The sequence below is a fragment of the Scyliorhinus torazame genome, chromosome 11, assembly GCF_047496885.1.
Source record: "Scyliorhinus torazame isolate Kashiwa2021f chromosome 11, sScyTor2.1, whole genome shotgun sequence".
Classification (NCBI taxonomy): Eukaryota; Metazoa; Chordata; class Chondrichthyes; order Carcharhiniformes; family Scyliorhinidae; genus Scyliorhinus; species Scyliorhinus torazame.
The window spans coordinates 180,275,528-180,293,773 of record NC_092717.1 but is presented as its reverse complement, the minus strand read 5'-3'; the positions used below and the strand labels follow the sequence as shown (position 1 = coordinate 180,293,773).

Genomic DNA, 18,246 nt, shown 5'->3' with positions numbered 1-18,246 from the left:
TGCCATCTTTCAAAGCCAGTCTACAGTGTACTGATGTATATAGATGCTGTGCTTGGCACCACAAACTATTCTGTTACTTTCCCTAAAGAAAACTGTCTGCCGCACCAGAAGTCACTTCAATTTTGCCATGTTTCACTTTTCACCAAACTACAGGACGTCGTAAGCAGCATGTAATAATAATAATCACACGTAAGCTTACATTACACTGCAATGAAGTTACTGTGAAAATCGTATTTGGCCATCTATGCCATTGTCATAATTCTCTGAATAGAGAGGAACATCATTCCATTAATTTGCAGGAAGTGAACATCCCAGAATAATGAAGGTGAATGTCTGCTACTCTAAGGTGCACATGCCTCACTATGCCTAACATTGACTTCTGTCTTGTCTCAAATGAGGTAACTAGCCATAGTCCAAAAAGGACTATTGGCATCTCTCTTCACCAGAGGGGTTGGGGGCGGGGTGGGGGAGAGAAGAATTAGTTATATCTAGCTGGAAGGGCACCCCTGCACAAGAATGGGGCAAAGCGAGGGGCAGGCCTCAATGAGCAACCACAGCCAGTGTGGGATTGAACCCTTGCTGTTGGCGGCATGCTGCATCACACATTAACCATCTAGCCAAGTGAGCTAGAGACCATGGGTGCTAATCCACTCATTTGCTGATAATCTATTTTGCTTCAACAGTAGTGAATTTTGGAAGCCACGTTGAATTCAAGTGAAATGAGGTGAGGTGTACATTTTTTCTGTCCAGTTCTTTCTTCCCTACAGTGCCTATTACAGTAGAAAATCGGAGCAGCCCACCAGACACTCTACTCCCAGATACTTAAAAATAAAGATAAATGAGTGTACGTTGCAATGGGGCTTCGTACCAAGCCCCATACACCACTGGTGAACATTTTAATAACCGGCAGTAATTAGGTGACTGACATTTGTTTTTGTAATGCCCATCATCAATCATCTTGCACATTGTATTTGAAAACAGTAGGTCTCCATCCAGCCGGAGCAATATTATTAACAATTTTTATGTCTCAATGCTACAACATTTTATTACCTTGTGCATGTCAATGAGCATAACAATGCCAGAACTATTAAAGCTGAGGCGGAAATCCCATGATATTACAGGAGGCATGTTGAATGCTATCATACTCCACAGGTTTCAGTGTAGACTAAACATGAGAAAATTAATGAGCAAACTCAGTATATTACTTGACTGGTAATTGTACTTCACACAATTACTGGATCTCACTCGTGTAACCTCTCTTTTTACACCTGAGAACCAGCACAAACTATGTTGGCTCCATCACTCTGACTGGAAGTCAGGAAGCATTAGCCCTCCTAGAATTCCGGGAAGCCAGATGTGCAATATTAGAATCTGCGTGCATTAGAGTATCAAACCGCTTCAACGCATGGAAGGGCCTTAGTTTCACTTAATAAAATCTGGGTGTAATTAACTGACTGGCAACAAAATTGCAGGAACCTACAAGCTCCTTTGTGTTGGCCTTTGCTTAGTGGTGCTCATAGAATTTACAGTGCAGAAGGAGGCCATTTGGCCCATCGAGTCTCTACCGGCTCTTGGAAAGAGCACCCCACCCAAGCCCACACCCCCACCCTATCCCCATAACCCAGTAACTCCACCCAACATTAAGGACAACTTTGGACACTAAGGGCAATTTAGCATGGCCATCCACCTAACCTGCACATCTTTGGACTGTGGGAGGAAACCGGAGCACCCGGAGGAAACCCACACAGACACGGGGAGAACGTGCAGACTCCGCACAGACAGTGACCCAAGCCGGGAATCAAACCTGAGACCCTGGAGCTGTTAAGCAATTGTGCTAACCACTATGCTACCGTGCTGCCCTCGTAGCACGTAGCACTCTCGCTGCTGAGTAAGTCAGTCATGGGTTGAAGTCCCACTCGGGACACTTGGGCACATAATCCAAGCTGGCACATCAGTGAGGGGATGTTGTACAGTTGAATTTGCCGTCTTTTCGTTGAGACTTTAAACTGACACCCGGTCTATCCTCTTAACTTGACATCAAAGATTCCACAGCAATGTTGGAAGAAAAGTGGGGCCTTGGCCAATATTTATCCTTCAGTTGACATCACCAAAACAGATTATCTGATCATTTATCTGAGTGCTGTGTGCAAATTAGCTGCCCTGTTTCCAACAACACAACAGTGACCACACGTCAGTAAGTATTTGTGGACTGGAAAGCGCTTTGGGGCATTTGAGGTTGTGAAAGGCACTTTGTAAGCACTTCTGTTGTTTACTTTCCTATCTCTCAACAGACTGTTGAATACATACTCAGTTGACTTTTTAAGTGAGAGTGCCTCCATATTCCTTTAGGGACATTAGCTTAAAACAATGCTATGGTTTTGAAAAGCTACAGATAATTGATAATTATCAGACATTTTAATGATCTCAGCTCACATTGTGTAACATGGAAGCTTTTTAACTCTTCGCCTGTTTCTGTTTGAACATTGCCATGGCTCCATATTACATGACAGTTTTTCCTTTTTCTTTTATTGTTTCCCTCCGCTCTTTATGGCCCTGATTTTGATTGGTGGGTGGGGGCAGAATTGGTAATGTGCATGCTCGTCCCAAAGACAGCAGCAAATGGTGGTGGCCATTCATGGTGACATACATTCTGTGGCCCTCAGTCTGCTCTTCGCCCAGACTTAATGCTTCACACATGTCCCTGGGTTGTGAGGGCTGGCAGGCCAATTAGCCATGGGAGCATCACCTCAGAAATCCCCTGTTCTCAACCGGCGTCCGTGAATGAGCTTTCCAGCAGTGTTGCTGACTAATGGGAACTCTGGCTGATTCTTCCCCTCTTGGTGCTAAGAGCACTGATGCTTCTTGAGGCATCCCGCTAAGATCAGCTAACTCAGCACAATTCGGGGATCAAACGCAGATTATGGGGAAGTTCTAAATTGGGCATTAGCCGTACAAACTGAACCATGGAGATTGGACTCGAGAGATTTATTAAATGGGGCTTTATCCACCAAAACATCCGGAAAGCTGATTCTGAAGGTGGTTGCAGGAAACGTCCTTTTATGTGTGTTTGCAAGTGCACCAGATTAGTAAAAATGGAATGTATTTCAGAGTTCAGACTGGGAACATAGGCCGGGATTCTCCGGCCCCACCCGCCGGCCCATCGATTCTCCGCCGCTGATCCTCGGGCGCCCGCGGGATTGGCGCCGCACCAGTCGGGGGCCGTTGAAAGCGCCCCCCCCCCGGTGATTTTCCGCGCCTCGACGGGCCGAGTGCCCACCGAGTCCTGCCGGCGTGGGTTATGTATGGTCCCACCCGGCGGGACCTCGGAGTTCTGGCTGCGGGGGCCGTCCTTGTGGAGGAACGGGGGGATCCGACTCTGGGGGGGGGGGGGCCTCCACAGTGGCCTGGTCCGCGATCGGGGCCTACCGATAGGTGGGCTAGTTCCGTGGGGGCCTATGTTTCTCCGCGCCCGGCCCCCTGTAGGGCTCGCCATATTGCCAGGGAGACGGGAACCCACGCGCATGCGTGGACTCGCGGCAGCCGTGGCGCGCATGCGCGGACCTGTGGCGCGCCGGCGTCCGAGCGCTGGAGCAGCGGACACCACTCCGGTGCCGTACTAGCCCCCTAGGAACGGGTGAATATCCAGGCTGGCGGCCCATTGATGTCGGAGTGGTTCACGCTGATTTTGACGTAGGCGTCAGAACTTGGCCGCGGCATCGGAGAATTCCATCCATAATGATGAATTACACAATGGATGAAATTACAGTTGCTGCCACTTAAAGCATCCACATTTAAAAGGATGCGTGGATGCCGGCCTTGCACAGGGGTGGGCACAGTGAGACGTCTGACAACACCAGGTTAAAGTCCAACAGGTTTATTTTGAATCACTAGCTGCTAATCACTCACCTGAGGAAGGAGCTGTGCTCCGAAAGCTAATGATTCAAAACAAACCTGTTGGTCTTTAACCTGGTGTTGTAAGAGTTCTTACATTTAAAAGGGACCGATGCTTATATCAGTTTAAAAAGTGAAAACCATTTTCCAGTTGCACACGATCAATCCTAAAGTTGTCAGCTACAACATCGTACGCCGTTTTTTTGGATAGAAACAGCTTTGCTTGGCCGCTGTTTCGCACCTCGTTCAGTGGTTTGAAGAGGATATCCCAGCATCCACTGTATGTGACATTTGGGCTGTTTAAAATGCTTGTCCAGTTAAGGAGTTATATTTGTGTGTTTTCCGTCGTCTCTGAATGGTACTGAGATTCTCTACTTCTGACTGACAGCTCCTCTATCTCCAGATGCCCACAGCCAGTCTGTATCAATCTTGCTGAATGCTTCCCCGGCGGTTTTTATGCACCTTTGTCACGGATTCACTTTAGCCTGCACAATGAATGGCCTTAACATTACCTTGAATTACATCCTTAATGTGATTAAGCATCTCACTTCATTATAGTTTGACTGCTTCACTCCCGCCATTCTCTCTCACCACCCCGCATGTGGTGAGGTTTTACAGGTGGGTTTTGAAGCCAAATTCACATCGACACTTACGGGATGTGGGTGTCGCTGGCTAGACGAGCATTTATTGCCCGTCTCTAGTTTCTCTTCAGAAGGTGGTAGTGAGCTGCCTTCTTGAATCGCTGCAGTCCCGGAGGTGTACGTACACCCACTGGCTGTTAGGGAGGGCGTTTCAGGATTTTGCCCCTGCAACAGTGAAGGACCGGCGATATATTTCCAAGTCAGGATAGTGAGTGGCTTGGAGAGGAACCTCCAGGTGGCGGTGTACTTTTTTGCTCTTGTCCTTCTAGATGGTAGTAGTTGTGGTTTGGAAGGTACTGTCTAAGGAGCATTGGTGAGTTACTGCAGTGCATCTTTAAGCTGGTACACACGGCTGCCATGTTCACGGTGGTGGAGAAATTGAATGTTTGTGGAAGGGTTGCCGATCAAGCAGGATGCTGTTTTGATGTCATGGGCAGTCAGCCTTAGTTCACTTCTGACATTCAACTCTTTTTTTTGTCCCTGTTTGAACCAAGACTGTAATGAGGTCAGCAGCTGAGTGACCCTGGTGGACCCAAGCTGAGCGTCCATGAGCAGATTATTGCTATGTAAGTGCTGCTTAATAGCACTGGTGATGACTCCTTTTATTACTTTGCTGATGATGAAGAGTAGACAGATGGGGCGACAATTGGCTGGGTTGGTTTAGCCCTGTTTCTTGAGTATAGGAAATACCTGGGCAATGCTCCACATTGCCGGGTAGATGCCAGTGATGTAGCTGTACTGGAACACCTTGGCCAGGGACCCAACAGATTCTGGAGCACAAGTCTTTAGTACTATTGCTGGAATATTGTCAGGGCCCATAGCATTTGCAGTATCCAGTACCTTCAGCCGTTTCTTGATATCATGTGGAGTGAACCAAATTGGTTGAAGACTGACATCTGTAATGCTGGGGACCTCCAGAGGAGACCAAGATGGATCATCCACTGGCACTTCTGGCTGAAGATTGTTGCGAATGCTTCAGCCTTGTCTTTTGCACAAATGTACTTAGCTCCTCCAACATTGAGGATGGAGGTATTTGTGGAGCCTCCTCCTCCATTGAGTTGTATAATTGCCCATCACCATTCACTGCTGGATGTGGCAAGACTGATCCGTTGCTAGTAGGATCACTTAGGTCTGTCTATTTCTTGCTGCTTATCATAGAATCATAGAATTTACAGTGCAGAAAGAGGCCATTCGGCCCATCGAGTCTACACCGGCCCTTACAAAGATCAACCGACTCAAGCCCACGTATCTACCCGATCCCCGTAACCCCCACTTAACCTTTTTGGACAATAAGGGCAATTTAGCATGGCCAATCCACCTAACCCGCACATCTTTGCACTGTGGGAGGAAACCGGAGGAAACCCACGCAGACACGGGGAGAACGTGCAAACTCCGCAAGTGACCCAGCCGGGAATCGAACCTGGGACCCTGGAGCTGTGAAGCAACTGTGCGAACCACTATGCTACGGTGCTGCCTTATGCTGTTTGCCACACAATAGTCCTGTGTTGTAGCTTCACCAGGTTGACACTCATTTTTTAAGTATGCCTGTGTTGCTCCTGGCATGCTCTCCTCTCCTCTTCATTGAACCAGGGTTGATCCCCTGGCTTGGTGGTAATGGTAGAGTGGGGAATATGCTAGGCCATGTGGTTACAGATTGTGGTTGAGTGCAATTCTGCTGATGGCACAGCACCTCAGGGACGTCCAGTCTAGGGTTTCTTGATTTGTTCAAACTCTATCCCATTCAGCATGGTGGTGATGCCACACAATATGATGGAGTGTTTTCTCAATGTGAAGACAGGACTTTATTTCCACAAGGACTGGGTGGTGGTCACTTCTACCAATACTGTCATGGACAGATGCATCTGTGGCAGGTAGCTGGTGAGAATGAGGTCAAGCATGTTTTTCCCTATTATTGGTTTCCTCACCACCTGCCGCAGTCTCAATCAAACAACTGTCCTTTAGGACCCGGCCACACAGTCTTGGTGATGGACATAGAAGTCCTCCACCCAGAGTACATTATACCCCTGCCACCCTCAATCCTGAGGGGAATGTGCAGAGACCTGGGTGTCCTCGTACATCAGTTACTGAAAGTAAGGATGCACATGCAGCAGGTGGTAAATGGTATGTTGGCCTTCATAGCAAGAGGATTAGAGTAGAGATGCAGGGAAAGCTTGCTGCAAATTTACAGTGCCTTGGTAAGACCACACCTGGAATATTGTGTGCGCTTTTGGTCTCCTTATCTGAGGAAGGATGTTCTTGCTGTAGAGGGAGTGCAGAGAAAGTTTACTGGACTGGATGGCAGCACTGACGTACTGGGTTGAGAAATTGGGTTGGTTATGATTATTTTCGCAGGAGTTCAGAGGAATTAGGGAATGGGGGGGGGGGGGGGGGGTGCGGGATGGGGGCAGGGGGAAGAACTCTCAGAAACCTGTAAAACTCCCAAAAGGACTCGACAGGGTAGATGCAGGAAGGATGTTCCCGATGGTGGGGTTGCCCAGAACCAGGGATCATAGTCTAAAGATATGGACTAAACCATTTAGGGCTGAGCTGAGGAGAAATTTCCTCACCTAGATATGGTGAACCAGTGGAATTCCTTACCACAGAATGCAGTTGAAGCCAAAACATTGTATGTTTTCATGAAGGTGTTAAATGAAGCTCTTGGTGCTAAAGAGATCGAAGGGGAAAGCGGGAACAGGGTACAGAGTTGGATGATCAGCCGGGACACTGAATGACGGAGCAGGTTGGAGGGGCCGAATGGTCTACCCCTGCTCATGGTTCCTGTGTTTTCCTCCAAGTGGTGTTCAACATGGAAGGGTACAGATTCATCAGCTGAGGTGGGAATGGGACGCGGTTACCAGTATGAAGTTTCCTTGACCATATTTGACCTGGCGTGAGACTTCACGGGGTCCAGGATCGATGTTGAGGACTGTTGCTCGACGATAAACGGTATAGATGACGATGTGGGGGTTAGGATCAGTAAGTTTGCAGATGACACAAAGATTGGCTGGGTGATTTACAGTGGGGTTGTGTGTCTTGGGTTACAGGAAGATATAGACGGGTTGGTCATATGGCAGGTAGAATACAAGACATTAGTAAAGCCACAGTTGGAATACTGTGTACAGTTCTGGTCACCCTATTATAGAAAGGATATTTTTAAACTAGAAAAATGCAGAGAAGATTTACTAGGATGCTACCGGGACATGATGGTTTGAGTTAGAAGGAGAGGCTGGATAGACTGTGACTTTTTTCCCTGGAGCGTAGGAGGCTTAGGGGTGATCTTATAGAGGTCTATAAAATAATGAGCGGCATAGATAAGGTAGATATTCAAAATGTTTTCCCAAAGGTAGGGGAATCTAAAACTAGAGGGCATAGGTTTAAGGTGAGAGGGGAGAGATACAAAAGGGTTTAGAGGGGCAGATGTTTCACACCGAGGATGGTGAGTGTATGGAACGAGCTGCCAGAGGCAGTAGTAGAGGAGGGTACAATTTTTTCTTTTAAAAAGCATTTTGACAGTTACATGGGAAAGCTGGGTATAGAAGGTTATGGGCCAAATGCGGGCAATTGGGCCTAGCTTAGTGGTTAAAAACTTTGCAGCATGGACAGGTTGGGCTGAAGGACCTGTTTCTATGCTATAAACGTCTATGACTTCTATGTGACCAGGAAGTTTTCAATGAATGACCTGACACTGGGAAGATCCGAGGAACAAAGGGACTTTGATGTATTTTTTTCATAGACCTGAAGGCAGAGGCCAGGTTAATAGGGTGGTGAAAATGGCATATGGGACATTTGCCTTTATCAATCGAGGCATAGAATACAAAAGCAGGGAGGTCATGATGGAGCTGTGTGGAACTTTAGTGAGGCCACAGCTCGACTACTGTGTACAATTCTGGTCACCACATTATAAGAAGGATGTGATTGCACTGGAGGAGGTGCAGAGGCGATTCACCCGGACTTTGCCTGGGATGGAACATTTAAGTTATGAAGAGAGGTTGGATAGGCTTGGGTTGTTTTCCCTGGAGCAGAAAAGATTGAAAGGCGAACTGTTCAAGGTGTACAAGATTATGAGGGGCGTTGACAAGGGAGTAGCTATTCTCCTTCATTAAGGGCAAGTTACAAGGAGGCACAAGTTCAAGGTTAGGGGCAGAAGGTTTAGAAGGGGATTTAAGGAAAAACCTTTTTACCCAGAGGGTGGTGATGGTCTGGAATCCAATGCCTGGGAGGATGGTAGAGTTGGGTTGCCTTGCATCCTTTAAAAAGTACCTGGGTGAGCACTTGGCACGTCTTAACATTCAAGACTTTGGGCAAATGGGATTAGGTGGACCGGTCACATGTTTTTCATGCGTCGGTGCAAACACGCTGGGCCGAAGGGCCTCTTCTGTGCTGTGTCTCGTCTGGGACACCTCTCCCAATTTAGGCACATGCCCCCAGATGTTAGGAAGGAGAACTTTGCCAGGTTTGCCAGGATCAACACTGCCAGGTTTGCCCTTGTCATTTCCGGAGCCCAGGTTGGTTTCATTCCTGAGTTTTCTTTGTGGTGGTTGAATGCAACCGAATGACTTGCTAGGCCATTTCAGAAGGCATTTATTGCTGTTGGTCTGGGGTCACGTGTAGGCCATGAGTGTAACCCCCACCCCGGTGAGCTGCAGTTTCTTCAATAGTTCTAAGTTTACACAAACACATATCATGGGCGTCATTCTCTGACCCCCCGCCGGGTTGGAGAATCGCCGGGGGCTGCCGTGAATCCCGCCCCCGCCGGTTGCCAAAGTCTCCGGCACCAGATATTCGGCAGGGGCGGGAATCGGGCCGCGCAGGTTGGCGGGCCCCCCCGCTCGATTCTCCGGCCCGGATGGGCCGAAGTCCCGCCGATAAATTGTCTGTCCCGCCGGCGTGGATTAAACCACCTTTTGAACGGCGGGACAAGGCGGCGCGGGCGGCTCCGGGGTCCTGGGGGGACGCGGGGCGATCTGGCCCCGGGGGGTGCCCCCACGGTGGCCTGGCCCACGATCGGGGCCCACCGATCCGCGGGCGGGCCTGTGCCGTGGGAGCACTCTTTCCCTTCCGCCTCCACCACGGTCTCCACCATGGCGGAGGCGGAAGAGACTCCCTCCACTGCGCATGCGTGGGAAACTGTCAGCGGCTGCTGACGCTCCCACGCATGCGCCGCCCGGGGATGTCATTTCCGCGGCAGCTGGCAGGGCAACAAAGGCCGTTTCCGCCAGCTGGCGGGGCGGAAATTCCTCCGGCGTTGGCCTAGTCCCTCAATGTTGGGGCTCGGCCCCCAAAGATGCGGAGCATTCCGCACCTTTGGGGCGGCGCGATGCCCGTCTGATTGGCGCCGTTTTGGGCGCCAGTCGGCGGACATCGCGCCGTTTCGGGAGAATTTCGCCCCATATTTCCTATGATCTGTCCTTTCATCTGAGCTGTTCTTCATATGTGAACCTGTTTGCAGGCTATCTGACTGGTGGGTTTCACAGCTAAGCCTGAGCTTGTACTCACCTGACAAGCACCTGCCACCCAGCAGCAAGAACACTGACAAACTGTTCTCCCTAGGCCAGAGATCCTGCTTTGCCTGCCATGACCCCATCTAACATAAACTCACTCAGCATACACTGCGGATGAAACCTAGGACCTTTGCAATCTGTACCTCGGTGCTCTGCCAATTCTGGCTTGTTGACCGTCCCCACTTTTTGCCGTCCCACCCTTGGCAGCCATGCCTTCAGCTGCCTCAGCCCAAAGCTCTGAAATTCCCTCCCCCCTAAAGCTCTCTGCCTCTCTTCCGACTTCGCAGATGATCGTTAAAACCTTTTTTGACTAAACTATTGATCACCTGGCTGACTATCTCCTCATATGACCAGGTGCCAACATTTTGTTTATGCCTGGAACATTTTACCATGTTAAAGACGCTTGATAAATGCATGTCATCATACAGTGTGGAGCTGTATTTTACAGTGCACATACCAGATGAATCTTCAGAGGCACACTTGCTTCTCTTACTTTCATTATCAGTTTACTATCACACAGCTTCACTGTCAACACTGAATCCCATAATGTCCTTTCATAATTTGTGATATTCTAATATTGTGAAGCAGGGATTTGGTAATGTAGGAAGCAATATTCATTGAGTAATTGGGAGTAGTAACATAATTATTTGTTCAGAAATGTATAATGCCGTTGCCGACATTTTGGAAACAAATGTTTTTCTAGAAGGTGGCACACACAATCAAAGTCAGAGCCATAGCATGAAGCAAAGCTCTTAACTGAGGTAAAGGAAAGTTGATGGGGCCCGTGGAACCTTGTCTCAGAATAGGCCAGTGGCTTCAGGGGAAGGGAAGAATGGAACTTTAAAGTAATACATGTGATTCCAACTGAACGACAGTAGACCATCCAACATATTGTTGCTATGAACAGAAATCTACATGCTTGCATTGGTGTATCATCTATATGCTGTAGATCTGCAGTGAGGGAGAAAGTTGCATGCACCCTGTTAACTTTGGCTCCCTGATCTGTGTGTGATTTCTTGCCATCCTCTCATTTCAGGGACATGAAAGCAGAGGGCGGGAGGCAAAGACACCCTTCCAGTGGAGTCGGTGCCAAAGAGATGGTGATTGGTCTTGAAGGAGTGGAGCTCGGTGCTGATGGCAAGGTGGGTATCAGTGGGCAGACTGCAGGGTCCAAAAATATCTCTGTCACATTTTTCTGGTTCCAATTTTAATAATGACTGGATACTCATTTAAAGACAAGATTGATGACAGCTTGAGAGTGGGTGGCAAACTGTATCCATCACAAAATGCTCTTTTCCTCCAGTAGGTGCAGAAGTATCGGTGTTGACAATGGAGGTTGACTTTGGTCTTTGTGTGGCCACTATTATTGTCAGAAAGACCAACAAGCGAGGTTGAAACCATAACTTAAGAACATCTATTCAAATCTCTTCCGAAAGGAGGCATCTCAGAATCACTTGAATCCAATGTTCTAAAGATCAGTTTATATCTTTATTCTGGATGGGTGAAAGTTGAACCGAGTATAAAACCGGAAGACTCATATAGTTTCTGCAATGATTGCATGCTAACAGACTTCGTCACAAAGGTTATTTATTACAAGTTGAGCATCCCCTATCGGAAAATCGAAAATTTCCAAAATCCACACTTTTTTCCGAGCGGCAACTTGATGTCATCAGTGGAAAATCCCACAAGGCTTTGGGAAGGTTCCTGGGCGATGTGCAGCCCCCGACATGCGGCGCGTGTGTGTGGCCCCCGACCTGCATGTATGACCTGCACGGCCAGATGCACATTATAATCCAAAATCTGAAAAATTCCAAAATCTGATACACATTTGGCCCCAAGCATTTCGGATAAGAACAAAGAACAAAGAAATGTACAGCACAGGAACAGGCCCTTCGGCCCTCCAAGCCCGTGCCGACCATGCTGCCCGACTAAATTACAAACTTCAACACTTCCTGGGTCCGTATCCCTCTATTCCCATCCTATTCATGTATTTGTCAAGATGCCCCTGAAATGTCACTATCGTCCCTGCTTCCACCACCTCCTCCGGTAGCGGGTTCCAGGCACCCACTACCCTCTGTATAAAAAAACTTGGCTCGTACATCTACTCTAAACCTTGCCCCTCTCACCTTAAACCTATCCCCCTAGTAATTGACCCCTCTACCCCGGGGAAAAGCCTCTGACTTTCCACTCTGTCTATGCCCCTCATAATTTTGTAGACCTCTATCAGGTCGCCCCTCAACCTCCTTCGTTCCAGTGAGAACAAACCGAGTTTATTCAACAGCTCCTCATAGCTAATGCCCTCCATACCAGGCAACATTCTGGTAAATCTCTTCTGCACCCTCTCTAAAGCCTCCACATCCTTCTGGTAGTGTGGCGTCCAGAATTGAACACCATACTCCAAGTGTGGCCGAACTAAGGTTCTAGACAGCTGCAACATGACTTGCTAATTCTTATACTCAATGCCCCAGCCAATGAAGGCAAGCATGCCGTATGCCTTCTTGACTGCCTTCTCCACCTGTGTTGCCCCTTTCAGTGACCTGTGGACCTGTACACCTAGATCTCTCTGACTTTCAATACTCTTGAGGGTTCTACCATTCACTGTATATCCCCTACCTGCATTAGACCTTCCAAAATGCATAACCTCACATTTGTCCGGATTAAACTCCATCTGCCATCTCTCCGCCCAAGTCGCCAAACAATCTAAATCCTGCTCTATCCTCTGACAGTCCTCATCGCTATCCGCAATTCCACCAACCTTTGTGTCGTCTGCAAACTTACTAATCAGACCAGTTACATTTTCCTCCAAATCATTTATATATACTACAAACAGAAAAGGTCCCAGCACTGATCCCTGTGGAACACCATTGGTCACAGCCCTCCAATTAGAAAAGCATCCTTCCATTGCTACTCTCTGCCTTCTATGACCTAGCCAGTTCTGTATCCACCTTGCCAGCTCACCCCTGATCCCATGTGTCTTCACCTTTTGTACTAGTCTACCATGAGGGACCTTGTCAAAGGCCTTACTGAAGTCCATATAGACAACATCCACTGCCCGACCTGCATCAATCATCTTTGTGACCTCCTCGAAAAACTCTATCAAGTTAGTGAGACACGACCTCCCCTTCACAAAACCATGCTGCCTCTCACTAATACGTCCATTTGCTTCCAAATGGGAGTAGATCCTGTCTCGAAGAATTCTCTCCAGTAATATCCCTACCACTGAAGTAAGGCTCACCGGCCTGTAGTTCCCGGGATTATCCTTGCTATCCTTCTTAAACAGAGGAACAACATTGGCTATTCTCCAGTCCTCCGGGACATCACCTGAAGACAGTGAGGATCCAAAGATTTCTGTCAAGGCCTCAGCAATTTCCTCTCCAGCCTCCTTCAGTATTCTGGGGTAGATCCCATCAGGCCCTGGGCACTTATCTACCTTAATATTTTTTAAGACACCCAACACCTCGTCTTTTTGGATCTCAATGTGACCCAGGCTATCTACACACCCTTCTCCAGACTCATCATCAACCAATTCCTTCTCTTTGGTGAATACTGATGCAAAGTATTCATTTAGTACCTCACCCATTTCCTCTGGCTCCACACATAGATTCCCTTGGCTATCCTTCAGTGGGCCAACCCTTCGCCTGGTTACTCTCTTGCTTTTTATGTACGTGTAAAAAGCGTTGGGATTTTCCTTAACCCTATTTGCCAATGACTTTTTGTGACCCCTTCTAGCCCTCCTGACTCCTTGCTTAAGTTCCTCCCTACTTTCCTTATATTCCACATAGGCTTCGTCTGTTCCCAGCCTTTTAGCCCTGACAAATGCCTCCTTTTACTTTTCGACGAGGCCTACAATATCTCTCGTTATCCAAGGTTCCCGAAAATTGTCGTATTTATCCTTCTTCCTCACAGGAACATGCCGGTCCTGAATTCCTTTCAACTGACACTTGAAAGCCTCCCACATGTCAGATGTTGATTTGCCCTCAAACATCCGCCCCCAATCTATGTTCTTCAGATCCCGCCTAATATTGTTAGAATTAGCCTTCCCCCAATTTAGCACATTCATCCTAGGACCACTCTTATCCTTGTCCACCAGCACTTTAAAACTTACTGAATTGTGGTCACTGTTCCCGAAATGCTCCCCTACTGAAACTTCTACCACCTGGCCGGGCTCATTCCCCAATACCAGGTCCAGTACCGCCCCTTCCCTCGTTGGACTGTCTACATATTGTTTTAAGAAGCCCTCCTGGATGCTCCTTACAAACTCTGCCCCGTCTAAGCCCCTGGCACTAAGTGAGTCCCAGTCAATATTGGGGAAGTTGAAGTCTCCCATCACCACAACCCTGTTGTTTTTACTCTTTTCCAAAATCTGTCTACCTATCTGCTCCTCTATCTCCCGCTGGCTGTTGGGAGGCCTGTAGTAAACCCCCAACATTGTGACTGCACCCTTCTTATTCCTGATCTCTACCCATATAGCCTCACTGCCCTCTGAGGTGTCTCCCGCAGTACAGCTGTGATATCCTCCCTAACCAGTAGCGCAACTCCACCACCCCTTTTACATCCCCCTCTATCCCGCCTGAAACATCTAAATCCTGGAACGTTTAGCTGCCAATCCTGCCCTTCCCTCAACCAGGTCTCTGTAATGGCAACAACATCATAGTTCCAAGTACTAAACCAAGCTCTACGTTCATCTGCCTTACCCGTAATGCTCCTTGCATTAAAACATCTGCACTTCAGGCCACCAAACCCGCTGTGTTCAGCAACTTCTCCCTGTCTGCTCTGCCTCAGAGCCACACTGTCCCTATTCCCTAGTTCTCCCTCACTGCTCTCACCTTCTGACCTATTGCTCCCGTGCCCACCCAGGATGCTCAACCTGTAACAAGGAAAAACTGTAGAGAGGCCGGCAGGCTCTGGCTACCCTGAAGCAGGCTACCGACTGTGCCTGTCCCTACAAGCCTCCTGGCTATCTTCTGCCTGAGAGAGAAGTCCACCCCATGGGATGATTACACAGTCTCAGTCCAAATTGGTCCTTCAAGCCAGGTGACCCTCATTTTGCTGTGCTGCCCTTAAAGGAGCAATCATCGCAGTCTCACTGAATTTTCATGAACTAAGTGACTGGAGTGACTTGAAGCGATCAAGCTATCACTCAGCTATCACTTTTCCTGTTCGTCATTCGTTTTGACCCCTAATTTATTTTCCATTTTTGACATGTTTCTGCTTTAAAGTGAATGCGCCAGCATTTCTGGAGGTGGAATCTGCCAAATGTCTGCTTCATATTGGCTACATTGCAGTTTGCAATGCCATCTGGGTGCTTCTGTCCATGGGTCACTGCTGCCGGATTGCTCATTACTGGAAGAGGAAGAGCAGCATTGGAATTTCTTCAAATCCTGTGGCATTTCCTCCCCTTGCACTGAGAGTAACTAGTATTAAGTAGGGCATACCCATTGCCTGAATTACTGATATTGGTGGAAATGCTTTCCTAGGGAACGTGGAGACTAAAGATAACTTTTCAAAAGAGAGACCTGAAGTTCTGGCAAAGCTATAAACACATTGTTTTGCCTTGCACCTAGATTGAGTGAGACTTAAGAACCACCGTGTAGGAGAGAGAGTTGTTTAGCAAGAGAATTCCAGAGCTTAGGGTCCAGGTAGCTGAAGGTGTGGCGGCTAATGGTGGGATCAACTTCTTGAGACCGTGCTTCTCAAGGCTTTGCCTAAATAACTTGCAGGTCACACATCCTATAAAGAACTTAGTGAGGAGGCTTATGTTAGAGGAGTGTGCTTCACCAAAAGGGCAGCAGAGGACTATGATAACTATTACATGAAGAGCCGCGGTTAAGATTATCTGCCTAGAAACCTCTGCCAATGGTTGCGAAAGTACCAGTACCGCTCAACTTTTATGTCACAGACTCAATGCGAGCAGCGCTCAGGAGTCTTAGAGATGTCAGCAAGGGAATCATCCTGCAATGCAATTGTCAGGTAACTGATAGCACACCGGAGCAGATATGCGTAATGCATCCAATTTAGCTCGATAGCAAGACAGCATGCTCGGACAATGAGCTTTATCACATTGCTGGCTTCCTCAAAGTGCAGAGTGCAATAAATAGCAGGCATCTAACATTAATCCTTCCAACATTCCGAATGCAAAACATTAGAGAAGGCTGAAAGTGTAGATTGGGAGATGTAGTGAATTCTTCACAAAAATGCCAGGTTTACTGGAAGTTATTGAGTTCCATTTATTTTCAGCAATTCTGCCCTCCCTGGCCACTGCACAGAGGCAGTCCAGGAGCAGCGGTCATAGTAATAAGGTTTAAATGAGCTCTGGGAAAGGAACAAAGAGCAATTCAGTCAGAAAATTTTATTGCGAGCGGGTCCATTTAAGTGGAGGGAACAGATCAGGCTCAGGTAAATTGGAATCGAAAATTGGCCGAAAAAATTGTAACAGAACAATGGGCCATCTTTGAAGAGGGTGCAGTTTGGGTACACTGGAGGTATATTACCATGAGGGGGAGAATGGTAGAACAATAAATCCTGAGCTCCCTGGATAGCAACACTAATGGAAAATAGGAGTCGGGTGGATGTTACAGTTGAAAATCCAGCTGTATTTTAGAAGTACAGAATGGAAGTGAAAAAACAAATGACGAGAAGCAAAGCAAAAGTACAAGAAGAGAATGGCAACTAACATAAAAGGTAATCTGGAAGTCATCTATCGGCACATAAATAACAGAAGGGTATTAAGTGGAGGAGTAGGGCCAATTAGGGACCTGAAATTAGATTAATGCGAAGCAGGGGCATGGTACTAAATAAGTTCTTTACATCTGCCTTTACAAAGGAAGATATTGGGCGCGATTCTCCACTCCCACGCTGACGTGGCCGCGTCGTCGAGGTTCACGACGGCGCGGAACGGCCCCGGTCCCGACCGATTCAGGCCCTGACAATGGGCCAGTATCGGGGCCGCGTCATCTACCCGGGCCAGGCCTTGTCGCCCGCGTAAAAGCGGCGCCGAATAGATGACGCGGCCGGCGCCGCATAACAGACGTCACCCGCGCATGCGTGGTTGCCGTCCTGTCCAAATCCGACACGCAAGAAGATGGGGGACGGATCTTGCGGAGCTGCGGAAGGAAGGAGGTCCTCCTTCAGAGAGGACGGCCCGACGATCAGTGGGCACCGATTGCGGGCCACCCCACATTCAAGGTGAAGCCCGGTGCAGGATCCCCCCTCGCCCCCCACAGGCCGCCCCCTCCCAGCATTCACGCACCGCCCACAACTGTAGCGACCAGGTGTGGACGGCGCTGGGGGGAACCCGCCGTTTTGGCCTGGCCGCTCGGCCCATCCGGGCCTCGGAATCGCGGCGGTGCCGGAGAATCGCCATTTTGGGTATCTCCGGCGATTCTCCGGCCTGGGGCCCGCGAAACTCGACTGGCCCGTTCCCGCCGGTCGGGAGAATCGCGGGTGGGCGTCGGACCGGCGTCCCCGGAAATTTCGGCGGCCCAGGCGATTCTCCCAACCGGCGTGGGAGTGGAGAATCGCGCCCGATGTTTCCCAAGTCATATTTATTGAAGAAGCTATTTGAGATGCCGGATGGACTAGAAATTGATAAAAATGTGCCATTAGAAAGACTGGCTGTCAAAGTTGATAAATCACCAGGCGGGAGTACATGAATCCAAGAATACTGAGAGAAGTAAAGGAGGGAATTGTGGATGCACTTCCAAATCCTTAGATTCAGAGGGGAGGTACCAGAGAGTTGCAAATTGTATTCATAAAATCCGTGCAAGGATAGGACCAGCAACTCGAGCTTTGTCGGTTTAATCTCGGTCGAGGGAAAGCTTGTAGAAATGATAATTCAGGACAAAATTAACAATATATTTGGACAAATGTGGATTAATTAAAGAAAGTCAGCTCGACCTTGTTCAAGGCAAATGTTGAATTAAATTCAGTTTTTTGATAAGGTGAGAGAAAGAGAGAGGGTTGATGAGGGTAGTGTAGTTGATGTGGTGTATATGGACTTCCAAAAGGCATTTGATAAAAATGCCACATAGCAAGCTTTTCAGCAAAATTGAAGCCTATTAAATAAAGGGAACTGGCTGCGTGACAGGCAACAGAGAGTAGCGGGGAAGGGTTGTTTTTCATACTGGAGGAAGGTATATAGTTGTATTTTCCCAGTGGTCAGCGTTACATCACTCCTTTTCTTGATCTACATTAATGGAAGATAGAAGAAGGAG

The 18,246-nt window shown here is 48.2% G+C and overlaps 1 protein-coding gene across 4 annotated transcripts in view; it reads left to right on the top strand.

Moving 5' to 3' along the window:
• Positions 1–18,246, top strand: part of cables1 (Cdk5 and Abl enzyme substrate 1) — a 225,190-nt gene that overhangs the window by 149,424 nt on the left and 57,520 nt on the right. For all 4 annotated transcript variants that reach the window (XM_072468108.1, XM_072468107.1, XM_072468106.1 and 1 more), the window contains one exon: positions 11,070–11,175. In XM_072468108.1, coding sequence (XP_072324209.1) covers positions 11,070–11,175 — 106 coding nt within the window. The remainder of the gene's footprint in view (positions 1–11,069; positions 11,176–18,246) is intronic.